Source organism: Octopus sinensis, linkage group LG6 (genome assembly GCF_006345805.1).
Source record: "Octopus sinensis linkage group LG6, ASM634580v1, whole genome shotgun sequence".
NCBI lineage: Eukaryota > Metazoa > Mollusca > Cephalopoda > Octopoda > Octopodidae > Octopus > Octopus sinensis.
In genome coordinates this window covers 40,398,681-40,424,775 of record NC_043002.1, presented here as the reverse complement: position 1 = coordinate 40,424,775, position 26,095 = coordinate 40,398,681, and the positions used below count along the sequence as shown (strand labels likewise).

The following is a 26,095-nucleotide window of genomic DNA, read 5'->3' as shown; positions in this document are numbered from 1 at the left end:
AGCAGTGGACATCAAAGCTTACTCTTGCTTTGAATAAGGTTTGCTAGAAAGTGCTCAAAAACTTCCTCCTTGGTACTTTGTTCACAACATGATCTGTTTAAGCCTCCTACCATCAAGCTCATTCATCATAGTTCAGGTGTTATCTCCATGGAGAATGCTCTCTACACATGCTCTGAAAAAGGTCTGCTTTGTTGGCTCTGAAATACTTGGTTGCCAGAGCATGTTACAGTTTCTTTGGGCTTGTCTCTTACATACCAAGAAGCCTTTCTTTCTGTCACCAACCTAGTAACCTAAAAGGAAAGTAGTTACTTCTGTGAATTGCATTAATTTGACATGTGGTGTTCATCCTAGGTCATGAGAAACGGGCTGGTCTTGGCTAAGGCATACTATAAGTATGTTAAGAAGAGCTGTGAGAAGATCACCAGTATAGTCAAGGTCAGAGATATATAGGCTCTGTTGGTGTCTTGATTACTTCTGCTTGGTGATGATTTTGTCTTACAATGGAGTCAAAACTTTTTCTATTCCTAAGGATGGGAGTCAGTTTAACATGGTCATAAAGTTGCTTGGCTGTCTCCCTGAAGGATCCTTGATGTTGTCGGAAACTCATGTACATGCAAGTGAGATGTGGCCTATGAAGAGGGTAGAATATCGATCGGTTATGATGCAAAGGGCCATGGAAACATCCTTGCTAGGAATGTCATTGTGAGAGCATATCTAAAATGAGGTAATTTGTGAACAATGTGATCACAGAATGCCGAAAAGCACAAATTCTGCTGAGCCAGACATGTCGCAAGGTTCCCAGATGATTGTTGGACTTATGCAGTTCTTGAGTGATATCCAAGAGATTGGAAAAGGCCACTCAGAAGGCTTCCATGACAGTGGGAAGGCAATTCAGTTAGACCAAGATGGAAAAGAAGGGTGCAATCAAGAACGAATTGGAAGCGCATTGTGACTAGTGGTATATAACATCTGATAGTTTCTTAAGTAACAGTGGTAAATATACACATATGCACACACAAAGAAAACAAGTTAATGGTATTTTAAAATAAAAAGGCAGCGAGCTGGCAGAAACGTTAGCACGCCAGGCAAAATGCTTAGTGCCGCTACGTTCTGAGTTCAAATTTCTCCGAGGTTGACTTTGCCTTTCATCCTTTCGGGGTCAATAAATTAAGTACCAGTTACGCACTGGGGTCAATGTAATCGACTTAATACATTTGTCTGTCCTTGTGTGTGTCCCCTCTATGTTTAGCCCCTTGTGGGTAATAAAGAGGTATTTTAAAATATTTCACTACATATATTTCTGAAATCAATAATCATTCAAATTGATCACATTAGTTAGAAGATATTGAAATATATATAATCCATTGTAATATTCTCCATATATATGGCAAAAGAATCATGTTTTGACTATATGTGGCCCTTGTTGCTACATTATTTTCCACATCTGCATTGTATGAGACTGGGAGTTTAAACATAGGTTACATATTCAGTGCATCAATAAGTGTATGTGTGCATGTATATATAATCAAAACTTGACAGTCTACTTACTCAGCAGATTATGACTTCCGTGATCAGCCAAGGCTGAAACATAGAACAAATTTTATGATTGTTATTATGGAGCTTTCTCTTACACCCAGTGTATTAAGTTCTATATGGGTTAATGTTTGTGCTATGTAAAATATTTAGTTGTATATGTTTTCAAACATATATATACACACACACACACATACACTCCTGTATGTTAAGCCTCACAAGAGTACAGAGACTGAATTGAATGGTGGTATGTTGCACTAGAAAACCTGGCTAATTCTGCAAAAATGAAGTCCTGTTAAGCCTTCTCACATAACTCATCTACTGTAAATTAAATGATAGTTTGTCCTATATTTGCCATTGTATCCCTACTATTTCATTCACCCCAAGTTGATATTCACTGTCATCAACCTCAATCCCCTATCTTTAATCATAATCATGTTACACTATTTTCACACTCTTGCAAATTTACCCACTCTCCAGGTTCCCTATCTCTATTTGCTTTCATTTTTCAAGTAAGGAATTTTTTTTTAGTTTTTCTGTATTGCTGAACAACTTTTGGTGTCTGGCAGTATCATCACCACTTAGCTCAAGTGGTGACAAGTATACAATATCAGTATTCATGCACATTGGTTCACACACACATGTATGCATCATAGGTTTCTTGCAGTTTCCATCTGCAAAATTTTCAATGTGTTATATATATATATATATATATATATATATATAAGAGAGAGATTTGGATTTTGCAGATTGTGGTTATTAGTTTGGTAGCTTCCAACATGTAGTTGGCCATTGGTGTACACTGTAAGAATACTAATAAATATCCCCATTATATTTTCCAATTACAAGATTAGATAAAATGATCATAACTGTTTGATGCTATTATTTTGCAAGCCTTGTCTTTTTAGTAACATTAGCCAACCATAAGGTGAAGAAATAGAATAAATGAAGATGGCTGGACAATGACAGTTCAATACATGCTACAAATGTTTCAGTAGCATGGTCATTTATTAGCAGTGGGTGTATTACATAAGCCAAGATCACAAGCCATTTCACTAAGCATTCTAAACCATTTTTGGAGAAAAAGTCAGCACTCCATATTCTGTTGATGGTTCAAAATGCTTGATCAATTGGCTGGTGTGATGATTTTGGCTAAAGTAGTACACCTAATGCAAACAAATTAACCTGCTATTGAAACATTTGTAGTATGTGTTGAATTGTCCTTGCCCAATTCATCTTCATTTATTATGTTTATGAAAAAAGATTAAATTAATAATTACATTAATAAAATATTTTGAACAATGAGATTGGCAGACCTGATGGAAGTTTGTGTAATCATTTTTCAGTTTTCAACTTTGTGAGTATACATGTATACATAGTTTATCAATGGGCATAAGATATACAGACAAGGGGAAATATGAACTTGCCCCTCACACACATACATTGTGTTAATCATTTTGGAATGTCCACACTTCTATGTTTGCATGGGTCAGGCAGATTTTGTCAAAGCAGACTTTCTATCACTGGATGGTCTTTCTGCCACCAACCTATACTTGTTTTCAAGCAAAGTCATAATCTTCTATTCTGTCAAGCAATGAACAGCCTGGACATAGTTGCTAGCATCTTCTGTTTATAAAGGTTGCACAACATTGACATGTCAAGAAGCCCCAATGTGCTTTCGTGGTGGATTGAGTATATGATACCTGATGTTTTAAGTCACCAAAACATGGGGATGGGGAGATATGAAGTCATTTGCGCAAACACACACACAGATGGTGGCACATATTGTTATGATCACCATTTTAGCATTTGTTTCTCCATGCTTGCATAAGTGAGATGGAATTTGTCAGGACAGGTTTTCCATACCCAGATGCCCTTCCTGATATCTATCCTTGTTTCCAAGCAAGCTGATACCTCCCCTTGACTGGATATGTTTTCACAGAAGACTGAAAATGAATGACACCACTTGTTTGATGGTGACACAGGGCACATATACACATGACAGACTTCTTTCTGTTTCTGTCTACCATATCTATTCACAAACCTTTCGCCAATCCAGAGCTGCAGTAGGCATTTTCTCAAGGTGCCACGCTGGGAAGCAAAATTCTGAACCACACAACTCTGACAGTGCCTGTATGTATGTACACACACACACACACACACAAGCTTCAGTTTCTTTCTACCAATTACACTCACATAGTATTGGTCAACCTTCAGCTTTAGAATTTAGAACATTAGCCAACAGCATTCAACATAGTCAGGCTGGATCCCTAATCAAGTGATTCCAAACTGAGCTTAACCACACAGCCATGCCTGCATCTGTACATATATGCATATACAGAGGGCTTCTTTCACTTTTCATCTACCAAATCCACTCACAAGGCTTTAAGACTTCTGCCCAATGTATCATTTGTGTGTGTGTGTGTGTGTGTATATATATATATATATATATATATACACGTATTTGTAGAAAGACTTTCTTAAAAGTTATTGACTGTTTAAAAAAGATCTTAGAAAAAACAGGACACAAACTTTTTGGAATTAAGTTTTCATAGTGTGTTTGCACACTTTTTCTTCAATTTTTCAGACATATGTATTATGAGATAATCCTGTGTGCGTGTATCATGTTTATTTGTGTATATGATGTGCTTTAATTTTTAAATGTATAAAAAAGAAGTTGCTCTGCTTCTAATGTAATCATGTTGCAAATGGCAGACTGAGTGCCATAGGCTAGGAGGCTGGATGGGCATAAGTCTGCTTGGCATAACTGTTACTAATAATAAAATACTGAAATCAAGCCAAATCATCACTGACTGTTAGCATAAACTTCAGAAAAATTTCTTTAATTACGTCAGCAGTTATGTGAAGAGGTCACATGATCTCGGCCCCTTCCCCATCATGCATAACCCACACCTGACACATGTCTTACATTATTTAATGACTGTGTTACTTTTACAAAACATTTATTATCTAAATGAAAACTTCTAGAAAGATGAAAGAAACTTTCATCTGCTATTTTCTAAGAGTGGATTACAACAAAACCTGAGCAGTAGTGTGCTACCCTTGTTTGATCATGGTAACAAGAAACATCACACTGCTTGATCAAAATATAAACATTTGGTCTAAAAGATCAAGTTGAGATACAATACCCATAACATTGTTTATGACAAATGTAGTTTCATACTTCACTCCAGTATATTGTCTCAACATCATATTTACATGTACAAAACCATACATAGCCATTATATAAACCACTTTAAAATAGCTTTCCCTAAGTGTATGTTAAACTGTACTCAATTTCTTTATTAGTGATGAAAGTTGTACGAGTTTAAATTATTAGTATATCATACTTAAAGCATATATATTATTGAACGCCTTCTAAACTGAAGTATTCATCTTGAGAAAGTATCTCTTATAGATGTATAGTGTTAAAAAACACAGAAATATATCAGCTGGGCAGTCTTTGTCTGCTGTCGATATATTTCTATCTCTTAACACTATACATCTATAAGGGATACTTTCTCAAGATGAATACAGCCGTTTAGAAGTCTTTCTACAGTATATGTACTTTAAATATGATATACAGATCATTAATAGTCAATTTGTTTTACAGCAAAATATCCTTGTAAAATAGGGTTTTTTACGCAAGAGTGCATCCTGTATGCATACAAATACTGTATGTGTGTCTCTGTACAGGGTGTTTGTCAGCTTGCACAAAAGGAAAAGAAAACACAATATCCCATCCAAAAATAAAAGTATTTTTTAAAAGAATCAAAAACTATCAACTAAATTATGGCTGAGAGACAACAATTTACTCAAAATTGTCACCCTCAGCTTCCACCACAACTTCAAGACAGCTCCAGAACCTGGTGCATGCGTTCCTTACTCTGTCACTGAGGAGATCTTCAAAAACTCCTTGGTCTTGCAGGCAGAGTGGTTGGTGTGTTTCTGAACCACACCCCATGCATCATAATCAATGGGATTACAATTTAGGGAAATAGGAGACCTGAAATTGGGGCTGGTGAAGTTATAGAAATTCTTCGACAGCCTGCTGTGTCCCTCTCTGTTGGCCATGACTTCATAATCTATGTCACATCTGAAAGCTATTAGTCTTCACAGAGTGTTGGTGTCAGTATTTTGATACCTGGTGTGATTCATCATGATACGAGTAACTCTTTTCCAATATTTTGTTGTCAGCTAGCTTTAATTCAACTACCATTTTAATCTTCATACTCTCCAAAGCTGTTCAAGCTGTTCCTGTAAAAAGAGACAAAAAAAAAAAAATCAAATTTAGTCCAAACACCCTGTATGTGTGTGTATGTATATATATATATAAACAGACATACTTATACATATATAGATGTACATGTGTGTGAATATACAATTGACACTCTCCCTATCCTATCTTCATTCACATTTACTCACCTCATGTTGAAGGTCCACCCGGATGCCTCATCACTGCTATTTTTATCTCTTTCTTGATCACCCCATCTCTCTCTTCTAAAATGTGAATAGCCATGTAGCCCCCATCAAAAAATCTTTGACTTCAACCCATCATCTCCCAGTATAAAGCCACTTCTCTTGGGGTTCATTGTCTTGCAATCTGCATGGCAAACTTAGTGCTGGTGACCTGGAAAAGGCATGCAGTACTCACTGTAAATTGGTTGGCATTAGGAACAGCATCCACCCGTAGAAGCTATGCCAAAGTAGACAGTGTAGCATGATGCAGTCCTTGAACTTATTGGATACTGTCAACCCTTTTATATATATATATATACCATCATCATTGTTGTCTAACGTCTGCTTTCCATGCTGGCATGTGTTGGACAGTTTGAGTGAGGGCTGGAGAACCAGAAGGCTGCACCAGGCTCCAGTCCAATCTGGCAGTGTTTCTACAGCTAGAAGCCCTTTCTAATGCCAACCACTCCAAGAGTGTAGTGGGTGTTTTTTTACGTGCCACCAGCATGAGAGCCAGTTAGGCAGTACTGGTGTCGGCCATGCTTGAATGGTGCTTTTTACTTGCCGCCGGCACGGGTGCCAGTTAGGAGGTACTGTCGTCAGCCATGAGGACGACTTCACTTGCCTCAACAGGTCTTTGTAAGTGCATATATTGCCCAATGATTAAAGGGTACTCTTAAATGGGCTGGTTATGCTACACTTGTATAGGCCACAGTTATGGTCTCACTTGGCTTGCCGGGTCTTCTCAGGCAGAGCATATCTCCAAAGGTCTCAGTCACTTGTCATCGCCTCGGTGGGGCCCAACATTCGAAGATTGTGCTTCAACACCTCATCCCAGGTCTTCCTAGACCTATCTCTTATACAGGTTCCTTCTACTGCTAGGGTGTGACACTTTTTCATACAGCTGTCCTCATCCATATGCAACACATGGCCATACCAGTGCAGTCATCTCTCTTGCTTCTCACATCTGATGCTTCTTATGTCCAACTTTTCTCTCAGGGTACTTACACTCCATTATATATGCACACTGACATTACACATCCAGCAGAGCATACTAGCTTCATTCCTTGCAAGCTTACGCTTGTCCTCAGTTGTCATGGTCCATGTTTCACTGCCATGTAGCATGGCAGTTTGTACACATGCGCCTTACAGTCTACCTTTTACTCTGAGCAAGAGGCCCTTTATCACCAGCAGAGGTAGTAGCTCTCTGAACTTTGCCCAGGCTATTCTTATTCTAGCAGCTATGCTCTCAAAGCAACCACTCCTGCTACTGACTTGGTCACCTAAGTAATGGAAGCTGTCAACAGCTTGTAGTTTTTACCCCTGAAATGTGACAGGTGGTGTTTTCTGCACATTTTCTGTTTATTTCCCCTGAGCATTTGCCACACACAAAAGCTATCTTCCCAGTTAGCTTTCCTTTGATATTGCTGCACTTCTTATGTGTCCATAGCTTACACTAGGTACATCTTATGGAGTTTCTACCTACACCTTTTCTACAGGTTGAGCAGGGTCATCTACCTGAAGGGATTTGTGGTTTGTCTGCCTTCCTATTATTAAGACTTTGGTTTTTGCTAGATTGACTCTGAGGCTCTTCGATTCTAAACCTTGCTTCCACATCTGAAACTTCTCTTCTAGTTCTGATATTGACTTAGCTATTAGAGCAAGGTCATCAGCATAGAGATGCTCCCAGGAGTATCCTGTCTTGAATTCTTCTGTTATTGCCTGGAGGACTATGCTGAATAAGAGGGGGCTGAGGACAAATCCTTGGTGAACCCCTGCCCCTACTCAGAATTCTTCACTCTACTCGTTGCCAACCCTCACCTTACTGACAACATCCCTGTACATGGCTTGTACAGCTCTCACTAACCACTCAACTATCCCTAGTTTCTGCATTGGCCACCAGATAAGGGATTGGAGAACCCTGTCAAAGGTTTTCTCCATGTAAACGAAAGCCAGGTACAGAGGTTGATCTTTGGCTATGTATTTCTCCTTCAGCTATCGTACCAGAAATATAGCATCAGTGGTGCTTTTTCTTGGCACAACCCAAACTGCATCTTGTCTAGACTGGCTCTCTCCCTGATTAGTTGGGCTATGGACCCCCTTCATGTCTTTCATTACTTGATCCAACAACTTGATACTTCTAATTATTCGTATCTAGTGCATCACCTTTACCTTTGTAGCAGTTGACTATGGTACTGCTACACCAGTCATTGGGTATAACTCCTTCATATACAGGTGACTAGACTATAGCTGACACCTCCAGATAGTTTAAGCATCTCTGCGGTGATTCCTGATGGGCCTGGGGCTTTCCCTGTCTTCATACCCTTAATTGCTTTATCTACCAAAGTACTGTCAATTCAGGTAGCTAGGTGGTCCCTCTGTGGGGTCGACCTTCAGTAGACTTGTCTTTCTCCTATTCATTCTTTTCATTTAGCAACCTTTCATAGTGGTGTCTGCAATTGAGCCGTCATCCATGCAGACACATTTCTATCCAATGACATCATGATTCTCTCTCACACAGTCATGCAATATGAAACAGTCTTTGATCCTCACGATGCAGAGCATTGGCAAATAGTTTATCTGCTTCTCATCTGGCTAAGTAAACCATTCTCCTAGTTTCCCTTCTGGCAATCTGATGCAATTCCCTGTTACCACCGTTTTTCCAGTCCTTCCATGTCTGTTTATATATATATAAGAGAGAGTGTGTAAACCGATGAGGTGAGTAGATGTGAATGAGAACAGATGAATAGGGAGTATATACATGTGTGTGTATGCATTCTTTTACATATTCTTATATACTTATATATACGTGTGTGTGTGTATATATAAATAGGGGAAAGAGGGGTGCAGGCATGGATATGTGTGTATACACACACATATGCATGTTTACTGTTTCACATCTTCTATTAATGTACAAATAATTTCTTTGTGTTCCATGATATGTACCTGAAAGTCTAAGGAAACCTATGCTTTTACTCAGCTATAATTTAATTCTCTTTATTCAATAGATTCTCAGCTGCTATAAAAATCTCAAGTATTTCAACTGTACATAAGTGACAGTCTTGTCTGTTCCCTTGGTACAGTTTGATCGAATTTATGAAACTCCATTCCTTTTAAAACTCTCTGCCCTTAGATTTTGAATTAAATATATGCTCTGCATGAGAAGTTGAATGTCTAAGCTTAGGGTTAGAAAATGAGTGACAATACAAAAAAACATTGTTGTATACTCTACGTAACATTTACGCTTATTATGGGTTCTTGCAGTACTTTGATAAACAATGTTCTTGTGAAGGCAGTCTCCATTTAATGGACATTTATCTACTACTCTCCAGTTATATCCACAGATTTGCTCCCATTTTGTTCATTATAGTACACTACCTTATGCAAATCAGCCTTGTACATAGTTGAAGCCACTGGAGAGATATTTGTTCCATAATTATTAACTACTAATTGAGCCTTCAGTTTATTCACTAAATTTTCTATTGTATTGGGTTCATTATTCCTAATATATCAACGTGGTCATAATGAGCCACATCTAAATATGTGAGTGCTCCATTACCCTTATTTACCATACTACTATTCAAACCCAAATCAGATAGTGCCTTATTGCTAAATCTATTGTCTCATTGAATTTGAGTAATATCTGATGCTGCTACTTACTATAGCAGATAGTGTAGCAGAATGGGGAAATTTCAGTTTGAATGTTAGAAGATTTGGTGAGGCATTTGTGTTTTGGAGGAAAAGTTATCCTTAAAAATTTTGAAAAATATTTTTGGCACAGGTGTTTTTACTTGTGTAGAATGCAATGTATTAACCTCATGGATGGTTTGAACAAAATCTATAGCCTACTTTGTCAGATTTAAGCATCTCAACAACTATTCCAATGAGTCAGCTGCTTTTTCTGCTTATCTTTCATCACCTGATCTGTTATACTTCTGTCAAATTTGTATGGTCAGTCCATCTGTTGGGTCTTCATGCAATATTCTCTCTCTCTCTCCTCACTCGTTTTGACTGCTTCACTTACTTTACCCATTTCATAGCGAATGGTATATCTATACCATCCACTCAGTTGATGGTATCAACTCAGAATTTGTGTTGTTGTTCCTTGCCTGTGACATGTTTGGTTGAGTCCTCCATCCTTTCCAGCTTACTTCCTGCACACAGTGTATACCAATCTGCATCTGAACAATCTCTCCTGACTTAATGTTGATGATGATGACCTGGAAAGAGAAACAGATCTCCAGCAATTATTTGATTGGTATCTGCTGTATCTGAAAAGAAAGAAATTTGGTGCAATTGCCTTTCAACAATCAGAACTCATTTAAATAGATGTTTCATCTCTGCTTGGTTTGGTATTATTACTCTCACCCACCTCAATTCATGTATGACATGCAATATTCACTGTAGATATCTTCAGTATTAGTAGTAATAAGCATCTTATTGTCTGGCACTGAGCATGATAGTTCTTAGTGAGAATAAGAGAAAGAAACAGGTAGGTTACTAAGTAAGAAGCATCAAGTTTTCCAAAATTCATCAGTGGTGGGTATGGAGTACCAAGGATGGCAGGAATTAGGAAGGAGTGATAAAGCTACATGGTTTTTAGCCATCTCTAAGTAGCACAAAGATCGCCCAAAAGTGTATATAGATATTTAAATGTATTTATATATTCATCTATACACACATGTATGTATAATGTGCGTGTATATATTTCCATAGAGGTAACCATTCAATCCATACAAAGTTTTTTAGGGCGAAAATATTTATATATAAAAGAAAGGTTGTGTGTTTGTCTACTCCGATTTAGATTCCTAACTACTTCCACATTTTGCGATGCAGTTTAACCAAAACCGGGTATCTTATAGTCGTGATTCATATCGAGCCCTTCTGGGTATTAGCGTGCGTCTACGATGAGTCTATGATTTTACAAATAATTTACCATCATTTTTTTCCATTTTAATGCATATTTTTTTAAATAAAGGGAAGTAACTCTCAAACTTCACACCAATATGCGTGCTCATATGCGACGTAATATCACATCAGCAGCATTTCCTCACACCCTCCTTGCACTTGGCGAAGGCAAAATACCAGGGGATGAAAATGGTAATATTGCCATCAATTCCATTTGTACCATTGTTAAGACGCCTTCTGATCTCAGAGATGCAGTGTTCCCAGATCTACAAGCTAATTATCAGAATATGGATTGGATTGGCAAAAAGGCTATACTGGCCCCGAGGAATAAAACTGTTCACCATATTAATGATGAAATGCTAAAACTCATTCCTGGGGAAGTCTATGTATATCAGTCTATCGATACAACTCCCGACCCAGAGGACGTCATCAACTATCCAATAGAGGTACTCAATTCCTTTGAGCACCCCGGACTACCACCACACTTTCTCAAACTTAAAGTTGGTGCCCCTATAATGCTCATCAGAAATTTGGTTCCCCCAAAACAATGCAATGGCACACGCTTGATCGTTAAGTCCTTATCTCCCACCGTAAACTTATATCAATATTTGCCTGAATAATCATCATAATTCAGTGCAATCATTAACAGTACTTTCAAGCAATTCAGCCCCGAGCAATGCCGGGCAATTCTGCTAGTAAAGAATAAAAATAGGACGGACAAAGTCTGGAAAGCTTTTACCTCTGTTGGCTTTTACTCTGTCTCAGTAAAGGCAAGATTGCATGGTCCATGTCCATGAATTGCAGTGCTGTATGGTAGTGAGGTGCAGACCCTGAATGTGGAGAACATGCAAAGGCTGCAGAGGAATGAAGCTGGTATGCTCGGTTGGATGTGGGGAAAGAAGTTGGACATAGGAATTTTATGCAGTGTACAAGAGAGGAGAATATGCTGATTTGGCCATGATGTGGATGGATGAGGACAATTGCATAGTGCCGATCACTTAAAGTGGAGGGAAGTTGTGGAAGAGGGAGACATGGGATGAAGTTTTGGAGGCCGATCTCAAAACTCTGAACCTTACGAAGGAGATATGTGGCACTTGCTGTACTTGAGAAGACCCACCCACCACAACAGAATTGAGGTCCCAAAACCAAGGTTGCCCTGTAAATGGCATTAGTGTGGGTGCTGGTGCCACATAAAAAGCACCCAGTACTCCGTGGAGTAGTTGGTGTTAAGAAGGGCATCCAGCTGTAGAAACCAAGCCAAAAGACTATGGAACCTGATGTAGTCCTTAGCCTCACCAGTTTCTGTCAAGTCATCCATCCCATGCTAGCATGGAAAACGGATCTTTGATGATGATGATGATTTTAGTCATTACTAAGCTAGCAATTGGGATGTAAATTAACACAGAAGCTTAATGGGAAATTATTATTTAGATCACCATAAAACAAAATTTGTATCCTAGAAACAAGGGTGGTTTTGGGCAGGTTAGTATCAAAAGGGTTAACAACTGAAGCAAATGTAAGAGGTATATTAGGAATACTTTCACAAGACAATCTCATCCTGTATTATATTTTTCAAGAGCATTAATTAACCAGTGTTTACTATTGACAGCATTTGATTATGAAATTTTTTATGTAAAGGGTTCTCAAAAATATGTTGATGCAGTATCTTGATTAGAATTTATGTGCTGGTTTTGATGAATGCAGCTATAATTATGACAATGGGTTCTTTCATCCATCTTGTAGAAACTTGTTATAAAACATGAAAATATTGATATTGTATCCGGTGTATTAAAAAGGATCTTTAATTATAATTGGTTCAATTTTTTTATTGTTTGAAAGCCAATTGATCATTTACCATGTATAAATCTTCATTGTTTTTATATTCACGTTTTTCATGCTTGCATGGGTTAGACAAGACTTCTTGAGACAGCAGTGTTTTGCTTGATGCAAGACATTTGTTTAAGTGGTATTGAATTCAACAAGTATGTGGTTGGGAAATGAACATCTTAATTCCATAGCCAAGCTTGTGTCTGGTCATGATTTCTTTCTTCATTAATCGATGTTATTAACTTCTAAATGCATCTTACATATTTTTCTTTAGTTCTATACATGGCTTAGTGGTTAGGATATTCAGCTCCTGGTCATTAGATCATGAATTCAATCCCTTGTGGCGTGTTGAGTCCTTGAGCAAAATACTTTATATCATGTCACTCCAGTTATCTCAGCTATATTTCAAAGGACCAACCTTGTCGCTTTTTGTGTCATGCTGAATCTCCCAAGAACTACGTTAAGGTTATGTGTGTCTGTGGAATGCTCAGCCACAATTTCACGAACAGATCTGTTGATCAGATTAACTAGAACTCTCATTGTCCTTACTGATAATGCCGGTACATTTCTCTTATCTTTGTTTTTACCATAATGTTGGAGTATTGCATCCTGATTATTGCAAGACACATAATTAAGCTTTAATTTCATTGTATGTAGTTCACTGACAAATTATTACATCACAACATTCTCCATTTGAATTATTAAGTGTCATAGCAAAATTTCTTGAAACTTAGAAACAAATATATGTGCATTTAATTTCATTTCTATTAAACTAGCCCCTTCTTGAGTGAATTATTGATGAATAAACATGTCAGTAACACTGCTGATTGATACAAAAGTAAGGTGCAGAAGAGAAACTATATATCAGGGAACAAAATCATAAACACTAATTTGTAGGTACATTAGAGAGGTTCATAGAATTAATGTAAAATAAACTAGTTAACAGCTGCAGGAGAAATATTTATTCAAGAGCTAGTTGTTGTGTAACTTTTGATTTGTGGCATTTGTCCTGTAATCTCATTAAAGAAATATATTGTTATTGAAATTGTTGAGTCCTGTATGGAAATGCTCTGAGATTTGGTGCATGTGAATGACCATGCTCTTAATACTGAATCTTCATCATTTTTGCAGAGGTAGGATTAAGTCTTCCCTTACACAGTATCCCACCACTTGTGGTTCCTTACCATCATCTTGATGAGAACAACCATCACTGTTTTTTTTCTGTCTTCAAGTCTTCCTCTTCTCTGGCTTTCTTCCACCTGGATTGCTTGGCACTTTACCCAAATGTTATCCTTCATACACATCACATGTTCTGGCATATCCTTTTTCCTTGCACATTGTGTCAGTTCTCTTATACTTAGTTTTTCTCTCAGTTCATTTGTGTTTCATTGTTCATGCACACAGTCAAGCATACTCACCTCTTTTCTTACCAACTTTAACACATCAATGGTTCTTACCACCATTCAGTTTTACACTACACAAATGCCATGCAATCTACCTTTCATTTGGAGAGAGAAGCCGTCCTTATATTAGCTATTACGTTTTTAGAGCTCTCACCACTAATTAGCTTGACCAGGTAACAGAAACTATCAACTACTGCTATGGTACCTTCCAAACATTTTTTATTGCTAACTGCTCTTGTGTACCTGCTACATAGTCTTTCTTCCCGGTCAGCTAGCCTGTGATAGTTAATATAGTTTTTATATTAGCTACAGAGTCTCTGTATATTGAACACACTAACAGATTGCACTGGAGCATAAGTTCTTACCTGATGAACGAAGCATTGCAAAATTTACTTCAAGGGTTTATGTTTCTAGAATCTGCTTTCATGTTTGCAATTTGTTCTGATTCTTCAAAAGATTCAGCTATAAACAAATAACAATAATAATTTTTTTCAAGACTTTATAAGAGCAATCAATTTGTCTTCATTTCTCTAAATTAATAATTGCTCTACATAGGGAAAAAGCCATAACTGTGTCAGTTATTGAACTCAGTGCATGTGTGTTAAATCTTCAATCCTGAATGAATGGAAGGCAAAGTTGATCTTGGTGAGATATGAAACTTAGTCATAGAGAGACAAGAATTCTGCAAGACATTTAGTCCTACACTAAACAGATTTTGCTATTCCACCATCTAACACCAATACTGAGACAATCCTGTTCTGCAGCTGTTGATTGGAAATCTTGAGTTTATCACGGGAGATATTGGAGATGAATTCTGTATAACTTGACATCAAAAACTTAAATGCTTAAAAGTCATAAAATCATAAGATAATACAATGCATTTTGAAAAATAACAATGCTGGAAAAAAAATCACTGGTGCAAGCCAGAGTCCCCAATTACCAAGCAATGAACCGTTTGGGCCATACAAAAAATAAGTTTTTGAATTTTACTATTTTCTTAACTGTCAGTTTTATTTTGAAAAATTACTGTTTCCATCAGACTTTTCCACACTTATCTACATCATAGATTTTTTCATGCACAGTTAAATTAAGCCCACAAGCTAACTTTAATATTAAGGGCACATGAACTCTCAGTCCATGGAAAAATTGTTTTGCATGAAACCAGTTGGTGGTGCAAAAAGGGTTAAAGACTGGTGTAAACTACCACAGATAAGATAATATAAACTGTTAAATGAAGTGCAATTTAGTGTTAACACAATTGTAGAGCATACCAAGAAATCTGACAATGATGGAGTTAAAACCAAATTTTAAATATTGACATTATATAGAAAATGAAAGACAGAAAAACAGTTTCAGAATAGTTTTTTTTTTTTTCATTCTCACACAATGAAAACTATCATGATTTGTGTGTGTGTTATTAAGCTAAGGTGAAAGGGTAAAGAGAAAATGTCAGTAATTTTGAGACAGTCAATTTAACCTTTTAATGAAATATGGATTTTGTCACATTTTTTCTCCACTTAATAATATTTAATTCTTGTTGTGGAGCATATTTCTTATAAAAGGCAAGTTGGTAGTAGTAATTGATATTCCATTGCCTAGTCCTGGTGTAATGTTCTAGCGAACATTTAGCTAAATTGGAACACTATTCATTAAAAGGTAGCACATCTTTTTGGATGGTGAGGAAGATGTGGTAATCTTCATTTTTTTTTTCTCTCTTTCTAGTTTTCTGTTTTGGTGACCTGGTAGCAAATAAACTTTTTTTCTTTCTATTTATTTATTTTTTAGGTGATAGAAAATATTAGAATGTTTGATTAAAAAGCCCCACAGCATTTATTTTTATCACCTTACATTTTGAGCCTAGATCTTGTCCCAGCTGATTTAGCTTTTCATCCCTCAATGGTTTGTCAAAGACATGTAATGAAGTTAAGTTCTAGTAACTATTCTGTCCTTGTGGCCTTCAGAAGTAGTCATTGACAGTGTATTTCAGTTTTTGTGTATGACTTTTCTAGGTTTCTTCTGACAAAATCTTCTTTAAACTGATTCCTAAAGCATACCGAAATATAATTCTGTTCTTTTATGCCTTATAGTTCTAATTTCATTATTTTTTTCATTTATATTCAAAATTGTACTTGGGGTGGAATTTCTTTCCATGAGTACAGCCTATAACAGTTTTGTGGGTTGAGGGCTGTACAGGAACTGTGTTTGTGTATACCAGTCATGTGCAACCTGTGGGACTTTCTGAATATGCTTAATGAAAAATTACCTTCAATTTTTTTTACTAGTGTGACCTGCCTGGTGATGAGCCATGTCTCCTGGTCCACCTCTCAAAAAAAGGTTACTCATGCCTGGTGTACACACACAAACATATACACCCCAGTCATATATTCTCTGTTGAGCACTTTGCCTTCATAATACAGGCAAGTTACATGTTTTATGAAGCTCCATCTTAGTTTGTGTAAAACACTGTTCTGTGTGCACTGAATAATACAAGGTGGGCGCAACCAATTCCATGAGAAACCATCATAGATTGCAGAGGTTTCACTCTCTCTCAGTCTAAATTCTGTCCGACTAATAAAAAATTATGTATAGTTAAATGCTTGGCGTATACACCAGTTTTGCCACTCACTGAAAATAATATTGATATCATATATACCTTACATCAGAATTCATATATTTATTTTAGTGTGTGTGTATATATCATGTACTTGAAGTGATTATGGTGGGTACATGCATGCACACACATTATTTATGGACAAAATGTGGCAAATTATTTCTACATTACTTTTTTTATTTTCTTGCTTATAATTGCTGATAAAAAGGAAAATGCCCATTTGCTGTAAGAAATTGATATTTTCATTTATATTTAATTATTCTCCCTTTTTAAATGTCTGCTTCTCCTCCCCCCCCCAAATGATTAAACTTATTTATTGTCATGTTAGCCACTTTTCAATCTTGTTTCTTCTCATGACTAAATTCAGAGTAGATTAGGTTCACTAGTGCACTAGTCCCTTCACCTATGAGCAGGAGCTGTTGTTGATTGCACATTTTTTGTTTTACACAGTTATGAGATAAATAGCTATAAACTGTCATAACAACCAAGAAACGTTTTGATAACCTGTTGCGTGCCAAATCATATAAACAGAATTCTTTCTGCTGATTTTACAACTGTTATCTACATTTTTTGGTAATGAATATATTTGTGTTTCCTTATCTCAACATTGCATGATAGTGTCATTGTCATACAAGTAGTGTCATTCATTTCCAGTATTCTACAAAAACATTTCTGGCCACAGGGAAATAATACTGTACTTGGAAACAGGTGAAGGTTAGCTACAGGAAGAGCATCAAACTGCAGAAAATCTGCCTCAATAAATTATGAATTGCTGTTAAGTTTGTATTTTAATTACATAGTAAATTGCTTTGTTCTGTTGTGTATACACATACATGTATATTTCAAGGTGAAGACTTCCTTTATAGTTAAAAAATAGTCTGATGACTAAAGACAGGAGTAAAAAACCTTGGTCCATGCATTCCTATGAGATAATGTTTTATGATATGTAAAGCTGTTTTTTTTATACATGTTCGTGTAGCTATGGGGAAAGGTATTGGATCAGAGAAGATAACATTTAAAAAAATAATATTCAAGAAACGAGTTTTGCTTATAACCTCATGTGGCTTTGGGGATAAGTATTCATCAAATTGGTCGCTTGATTTTAAAATGAAGCAAATCGATCAATATTTATTTTTCTGTATATCTAAATTGTATTTTTTTTTTTTCTTACAGGAAATCATATACTTCCTGATGAGGATTTAGTTGACTTTTTCAAAGATGAAGTCTATAAAGCCACAGAAGGAAGACCCACAAAGGTGAAGCATTGAATATTTTTATTTCATATTAAATTTATCTTCAAATGTTCAAGTTTTGCTTTTGACATTGACAATAATGATTTCAAATTTTGACACAAGGCAAGAAATATCGGGGGGGGGGGGTAAGTTAATTGCATCAATCCCAGTACTCGACTGAGACTTATTTTATCGACCCCAAAAGGATGAAGGCAAAGTTGACCATGGTAGAATTTGAACTCAGAATGTGTATATGGATGAAATACAGCTAAGCATTTCACCCAATGTGCTAACAATTCTCCCATTAAAGCTTATAAGCAATTACCATGTATTGGCTAAAGAAAATAGTCTATTATTGGGGCATATAAGCCCCTAACAGAAAAAGTGGGTATTATTATGCATGGGAATTGAACCTACACCTCTTATATTCATGATAAGTGTGCTAACCAATTACACCAGCCTATTTACCAAATATTGACAATAGTAAACACAGTCAAGTAGTTTAATTAGAATTCGGGCTGGTTTGTCATTAGGATACAAGCTTTGTAAATAAGTAATTTGTATCCTAACATTGATGTTTCTCTGGCAAATAATTATGATTAACCCAATCAGCCTAATTCAAGTTTTGTACCATGTAATGTATTGCTCTAAGCAAGTGTCCTTCATAATTAGGTTGTTTCATTGAGTTGAACTCACAGCTAAGTCCTGTTCAGGCAGACCAATGGTTAAAGATATTCCATTTTTGATTTGCTATTCCTAGCAGTTGTTCAATCATACTAAGGCTTCCCATTTGACTTGTTCATTTGTATGTAAAGCTTGGAGAGTCCATCAGGTTCGTTTGTCATGTACATTCCCCCCACCTTCTGAGCATGAGTTACTGAGTTATAGTACTCCTTTAAACTGTAATTATTTAAAAAATCTTCTGTATAGTATGTGCATTGCTGACCCTATTGTCTAGGTTTATTACTGATCATACGTTCTGTAGTTTAGTATGAATTTCTAAATGATGAGTTTTAAGTCAGTTGTGGAAATCATTTAAGTGTTTATTTACACTTAACATTGCTTACAAATATATGCATATCATTTTGTTACTTAGTTAGACCATTGAAACTTGATTGCAAGCTTTCAGTTTATGCAATTACTGAAGTCTAATTTTCTAAAACTATTGACCTTTTATTCTACTGGCATACTTGTTACTTCAATGAATGTAAGCTAGTCCAGTTAAAATTCTTTCTTCTGATAACTCTGCTTACTGTAATGTAACTTTTGTAAAAAATATATATATATTCTAAACTTGTTTCTTGTTTCTATAACAGACTAGTTAAGTTAGCTATTCATTTATTCTAAATTGTTTAGTTTAGTCATGTTCACACTTTTTCTTTCTCTTCATAGTTAACACCAGAAAAAGTGATCAAAGCTGTTGTTGACTTTGTTAGAAAACTACCTTCTGTTGATAATTTGGATGTCATCGGGGAGGAAGTTTTCAAGTAAGTAGATAGTGAGATTTTATTTTACTTACAAGTCATGAATGAATTGTTAACTTTCAGCTTTGCTTTTACAAATCTTTTGTTTTATTGTTGTAATTAAATGTTTCATTTGTAAATCAACTTGCATGTCTTCAATAATGTTTTTTGTTTAAGAATTGAATTTTAAAGATGAAACAGATTTACAGTGGATAAGTTTATCTTCATGTTAACTAACTTATTCAAATGTCATAAGGTTATATTTAAAATCTATAGCCTGGAAGGTGGAACCTTCACAGCAATGCATTTTCAAATAGGTGTTCCAGATAACCTGGTGGTGTCCTTCATCCTTCCAGATATGGATATCAGTTTAGTCACTGATCACCCAAACATGAGACAAATTGTTCAGGTTATGTAGTGCCAGGAGCATAGAGAGCCTGACCTGTTAGCATTTAGTTTAACCCTAGGCAAATACAAACCAGTTATATTGATATATCTAATTTAAACCTAGACGATTCATTCAAGGTTTCATTAAGATGTGGCTAGGGATCAGAATAGAAAAGCTGAATGTTCTCATTGTCTATGTTACAATTTTCAACATCATCACTTCCACCCTCTGTTGGTTTGAATTTGATAAGTTTTCCATATGGTATCTCCTTGTTTGCCTTAATCCTGTAGCATTTCATTCATGAAGCTTTACACTCACATATCTATTTGTTTCTTTGCAAGTTAATGTGAATGCAATATTTAATAAAGTATTTGAAAGTTTCATGTAATAGCTATATTTTAAAAGTTCAGAAATGTGAATGGGTGGGTTAGTTGGTTGGTTAAAGTGATATGCTTTTGACTCATTTCCTTTCCTGTCATAGGAATTACATTATAATCTCTAAGTCAATTGATGTTACCAATAAAATTGATGCTTCAACAGTTTATGGAATTGACTGTAATTCATCATATAAATTTTATTAAAATACACCTTGGGTGTCGTTTGTAGCCCTGGTCCAACCAATGCTATGTCGGGGAATTTGGAAGATAGAAACTATAGGATGCACATGTACTTTATAGAAACACTCATGCATATTTATGACATTGGATAGAATGCTTGGCACCCACTTAGCTAAACTTTGCCTTTCAGGGTTGATAAAGTATCAGTCCAGGGTGGTTGATTGGTAGACCATTTGTAATGTCGTACAAAATGCCTTGCGACATCTCATTCTGTTTTGCTTTCTGAGTTCAGATCCTGCCTCTTGTCAGCTGAGAAGTAAGGGGAACAAATCCTTTGAGATCTGGTAAAATTGATAGACTTGGGAAGTCCGTGCTGGTGGCACATAAAAGCACCCTCTACACTCTTGGAGTGGTTGGCATTAGGAAGGACATCCAGCTGTAGAAACTCTGCCAGATCAGATTGGAGCCTGGTGCAGCCATCTGGCTCACCAGTCCTCAGTCAAACCATCCAACCCATGCCAGCATGGAAAGCGGACGTTAAACGATGATGATGATTAACATTTAAACTGGCTCAAATATCCTACCTGTCTTCTGTTCAAATTGGCCAGGTTCGGCCTCTCATATCTACCATACAATGTCATTCTAAAAGTGTACAACCACATCATTGAAATCTCAAAATTATGAGATAATACCCAATTAATTCAAAACCACATGGATTAATAAGCAGTACATTTGACAATAATCTGAATGCTAAAGGGTTAATCAAGAGCACTTCCTGAATGAACAATGTGCATTATTCCATAAAGTGTGGCTGGTCCTACACAAGCGTTCATCTCTGAAAATGCATCTTGTGAGTAGTCTAACACCTATGTTGAAAAGCCCTTTGAATCTAAAAGAAAATGGATAGATTCTGAAGATTATGCAATAGCTTTCTTTCAAATCTGTGTTGATTAGATGCTTCTGGTATACATTTTGAAAATGACTTATTTCATTTTTTATCTTTATTGACATTTAGATAGGAGGTTTATTCTTAAAGTTTTCTCTTAAGATTCTTTCATGGTGTCTTGAATGTGTATGTTTTGTCACTGATAAAATATGTTAGAAGAAAATGTTTTATTTTGTTTGGGGATTAGTCTTTTAAGCACATGATCTAGTTAATCTTATTGTACAATTAAAAAAACTCTTCCTTGCTTACATAAATTGAAAGGTTTTCTTAGTTTTGCAGTAATCCTCGGAGATCTAAATATTAAAGAGATAAACATTAAATCTTTCTATAGTTTTGTCCCCTATTAAACACTTGAAGAATCTTATTTGCTTCAGTTCCCTTATTCAATGATGTATTTCTTCTCAGGAATTTAAAAATAATGATGTATTTCTTCTCAGGAATTTTAAAATAATTTGCTGACTTAGTATGATTTGAAAGAGGGGGAAGTCTGTATTTTTATTATTGCAACTTATGTTAACATTGAAAAGGATATACTAAATGAAGCAGTGTATCAGTTTTATACTTAGATATTCTTTATGCATGTTTTGAATTATTGCCATTGTAAATGCTGTGTCACTGGAAGCATAAAATTGTATCTTTCTGGATCTGTTTGGGTATCTATTGATTTTGTTGTCATGTAAGTTATTGAAGCTTAACAGAAAGAAGAATTTAAGAGGCGGTTAGGCTGTTGCAATTTCTATGTTTTTGCTTATAAGAGGTTCTTGACAGGCAAGGCGAGTAGGGACTATGGTAAAAGAAAACACCTATATAACATAAGATATTGTTCATCACTACATATATTAATTGGTATATTAAACTGGTGGGGCTGTGATAATACTCTACAAAGAAAAATTATAGGAAACGCTAAAAGAATGATTAAATTGAACTATATTTCATTTCACTGTGCACAAATTTCTTAAGTTGTATCTATAAAGTGTTTATAACTATGTCCATAAATCCTCTCATAGCAAGTAATATAGTGCTCATCTTATTGGAATGTTTCTTGTTTTAGTGTAGTATTTTCTTTAGCTATATCTAGCAAAATATTTAAGAGTATATTTTTAATGATTATTTAACATAAAATTTAGTATTTGAAAAATTAGTTATTTAGTTCATTACTGGCATTGGCTTTGAACTGTGGACAAATAATAGTTATAGATTGCAATTTTTTTTTCTTAAAGCAACAGTTGCTTTGAAAGCATTTTAAAATTGAAAAATAAAAGGTCTTTGTTATTTTCATTTGTGTTTATTTTTTCAGAGACTCTGTTAAAAATAAACAAGAACTTGTTACAAAATTGAAACAAAGTGTCCAGTACTATTTAAATGGTACTCAAGATGGTTTCCTGAAATATAAACCCAGAGTAAAAAGTGAGTGCTGCCTATTCTTTAATTTGAGAAGTAAAATGGCTGTGAGATTGTGTTTGTTAAGGTACCATTATAAAATCAGAACTTAATATTAACTTTTGTGTTGTGCCTTTGAACATGGTAATTCTACTTGCTCCAGTGTTTGCTTGACTAAAATGTACCTACAGCTGAATAGCTAGTGGTAAGAAGGGCTGTAAATGCAGTTATTTTGTTCTCAATAATACTCCACATCCCAAAGTCACATGGAATCAGGTTGGAGAGTTAATAGACCAGATTTCAATGGGAACATTGGCAGTTTCACCTTGAAATAATCCTAATCTGAACCTGTGCTAGTGCAGAGTTTTCAGATAGACATAACTTTGCTTGAACCTAAGTCTTTGCATGCAAAATATTGACTCTTAGTTTACAGTACTCCTAAAATGATATAGCATTTTGAAAATGGTCTTGATGCCCTTTTAGCTTATAACTTCTCCCCAAAATTGTGACCTTAGAAATCAATATATTGTAACTGATTCATTTTGATACAGTTATTTGATAAACTCTTGAGTTATGAACACCATTATAACCTAAATATATGAGATTTTCAGTTTACTTTTAAAAAAAAAGGTGTTTATATATATATACTTAGGTATTGTGAACTTTCCCCTCATAGATAATAGATGAGGGTTTTGCAACTTCTTGCTGAACAACTTGTGCAGATGATTTGGTTATAGTGATCAAATGTTTGTGCTCTGCATTTGCTCACTCTTTTCATCAAGTCAACATTACCAGTAGAGGTGCATGGTGTTGAAGTGATTCAAGCAGTATGAGATGAAATGCTTTGCTCAAGAATACAACGCATGACCTGGTCCAAGAATCAAAACCACAATCTTGTGATCATGAATCCAATATCCTAACCACTAGGCCACATGTCCTTACCTATATTAGATATAGAGCTTTTAAAATCAATAAAATCCAATCCAGCTTAATATATTATATGGTTAATTGTAATTCTTTTATAAAATACCACCAGTACAACTTTTTGAATCAATGATATTGGAGAGGAAGTGTGTGGTCATTCTTTGATGTTTTTTCATTATTTCATTTTCTTTAGTAAATGGTCTTCCACAACAAACTGGCAGCTATCTTCAAAATGGCCAAAATAAATCTGATACAAGTGTAAGTTTTTAATGTATTGTTCATTATTTAAATTAATTTATTAAATATTCTGATTAGTAGTTGGCTAATTGTATGAACATTTAAAAATATATTGTCTGTTAAATCTATAAATTATGATAAACTTGACATCAGTTAAAACTATAGTCAGGTAATTGAAGACTTAATTTTATATGGTATTGAATTAGCTGAAATTAAAGCTTTTTAAAGTTACTAAAATTAAAACAAGTTTTGTTTTTTCACAGTTGGAATAAGTAACATTTTGCAGTGTTGTACCTAGAAAAGTTTGTTCTTGTTACATCCTACTTTCCCTGACATAACTCATTTTTCACACCTAAATATTATTTAACCCTTTTGTTACTATATTTCTGACCAAAGTACACCCCTCATGAGTTTCACTTAAATTCTAAAATAATCATGAATTTAGACTAGTTTCATTAAACAACTGTAACTTTTTTACTTATCAACATATTGTGATTTTTGGGACACAATTGAAGAAAGGGTTCTTTATCAATTCTATTGTATAACTTTTATCTCAAAATGACTCTATTTACGGGTAAATACAGGTAAACTGAACAAATTATAGAAATATATTTTGTTTAAACATTACCATAGAAAATGAGTCATAAGCTAATATTCAATTGGGTATGCAATAAAATTTTAATATAGAACTGTGCACTAGGTTACCAGTTGAATTTAATGCATGTAAGAGCAGGTAAAATAAAATGAAATACTGGAATTTGTTTTTGAAGAAAGCTAGAAAATTAAATACATCAATTTAATGAAATATACTCACATACATGAATACTCAAGAACATATATAATAAAGATTTACAATAGAAATTAAATCAAAACTTGCCTCTCGCCTTACATGCAAATTAAAATTACAAATAAATAAAAAGTAAAATCTAAATAAATTTGAAAAATATTGATACAATCTAATCATGCATATATAAAATATTCACAGAATATTTCTATCATGGAAACTTGTAAAACATCCCACTCTATATACTGCAACCTTGCAGAATGCACATTGGAAAGAAGTTTCAACTGGCCGTCCACTAGGAGATTTTCTTTGTTGATGTAGATATTCACAGCACTGCTTTTTGTGACCCCCAATTTTTTTCTGCTGAACTCCTGCACTTATTTTTTTGGAGAAATAACCTATCCTCAGTCCCATTGCTACATCTGCTCGAAATTGCAGATGGTTGCACTGCTAGCAAGCCCCTCCTGATTTGGTATATAAGTGCATTTACAATGCTCATGTTTACTCTATACCAAACCAGGTATTGCCACCACTTATTACCTGGTCTACCAACCAGATAACCCATCACTTGGTTTGGCCAGTCCACACCACCCATGTACCTGTTATAATCAAGGTTCACAAACAGGGTACTATTTTCATCTACACGTGGTTGTGCACCAATAGATAGAAAATTTATCTGCCTCTTATGTGGTCGCTAGCAGATTTCCTTTCTGCTGTTGGATTATTTCACCTCTTTTTTTTATATCCAACAGCAGTCCCTTTCTATGAGCAATTGCTGTAGCATGTGTATACATTGTCACAGCTTCTAAATCCATATCTTCCATTAAAGAACCCTCATATTTGGAATTACGGCTTGATAAAATGAAACTCCTATCCATTTTCAAAGTTGAAATAAATCGACACAGAAAATATGGGAAAAAAATCTCCAAAAATTCACTGAGTTCAGATATCATGTCAAACAATGTTGAATATAACTCAACTATTTACAAATTGAAATTACATGTTTTCATGAATGTACTAATGAGATTTGTGTTCAAATTCGCATTTAAATAACAATGGGTACACTTGGCCGGTACAGCCAGGTTGGTTGTTTGAACCAAGAATTTTTCAGTTGGCTGCAGTCGGGTTGGTATCGGAACGGTTAAAGGGTTTTTCTCACTAATTATGTCATCACCAATGAAGTGTTCTTTCAGTTTGTTAGATTATTACTAAAGAAATATAGCCATGTCTAATATGAAAAAAAATTTTTTTTTCAGGAAACCTCTGGATATGTTGATAATGCTAACCCACAAATTGTTGTTGACCCACCCAATCAGAACATGCATGACTTTGATGCCAATCAGTCTGGTATGTTTCTATTTTATTCCTGCTCATTTTATGCCAAATGGTTTCTATAGCTAAATTTCATTTTCATGAGTTGATGAAATATTGTTTCAATGACCTG

At 35.3% G+C, this 26,095-nt stretch overlaps 1 protein-coding gene across 1 annotated transcript in view; it reads left to right on the top strand.

Moving 5' to 3' along the window:
• LOC115213436 (constitutive coactivator of PPAR-gamma-like protein 1) overlaps positions 1-26,095 on the top strand; it is a 49,465-nt gene that overhangs the window by 5,045 nt on the left and 18,325 nt on the right. Inside the window, exons 2-6 of the mRNA XM_029782412.2 lie at positions 17,914-17,996; positions 19,365-19,459; positions 22,624-22,733; positions 23,824-23,888; positions 25,908-25,998. Of these exons, the coding sequence (XP_029638272.1) occupies positions 17,914-17,996; positions 19,365-19,459; positions 22,624-22,733; positions 23,824-23,888; positions 25,908-25,998 (444 nt within the window). The remainder of the gene's footprint in view (positions 1-17,913; positions 17,997-19,364; positions 19,460-22,623; positions 22,734-23,823; positions 23,889-25,907; positions 25,999-26,095) is intronic.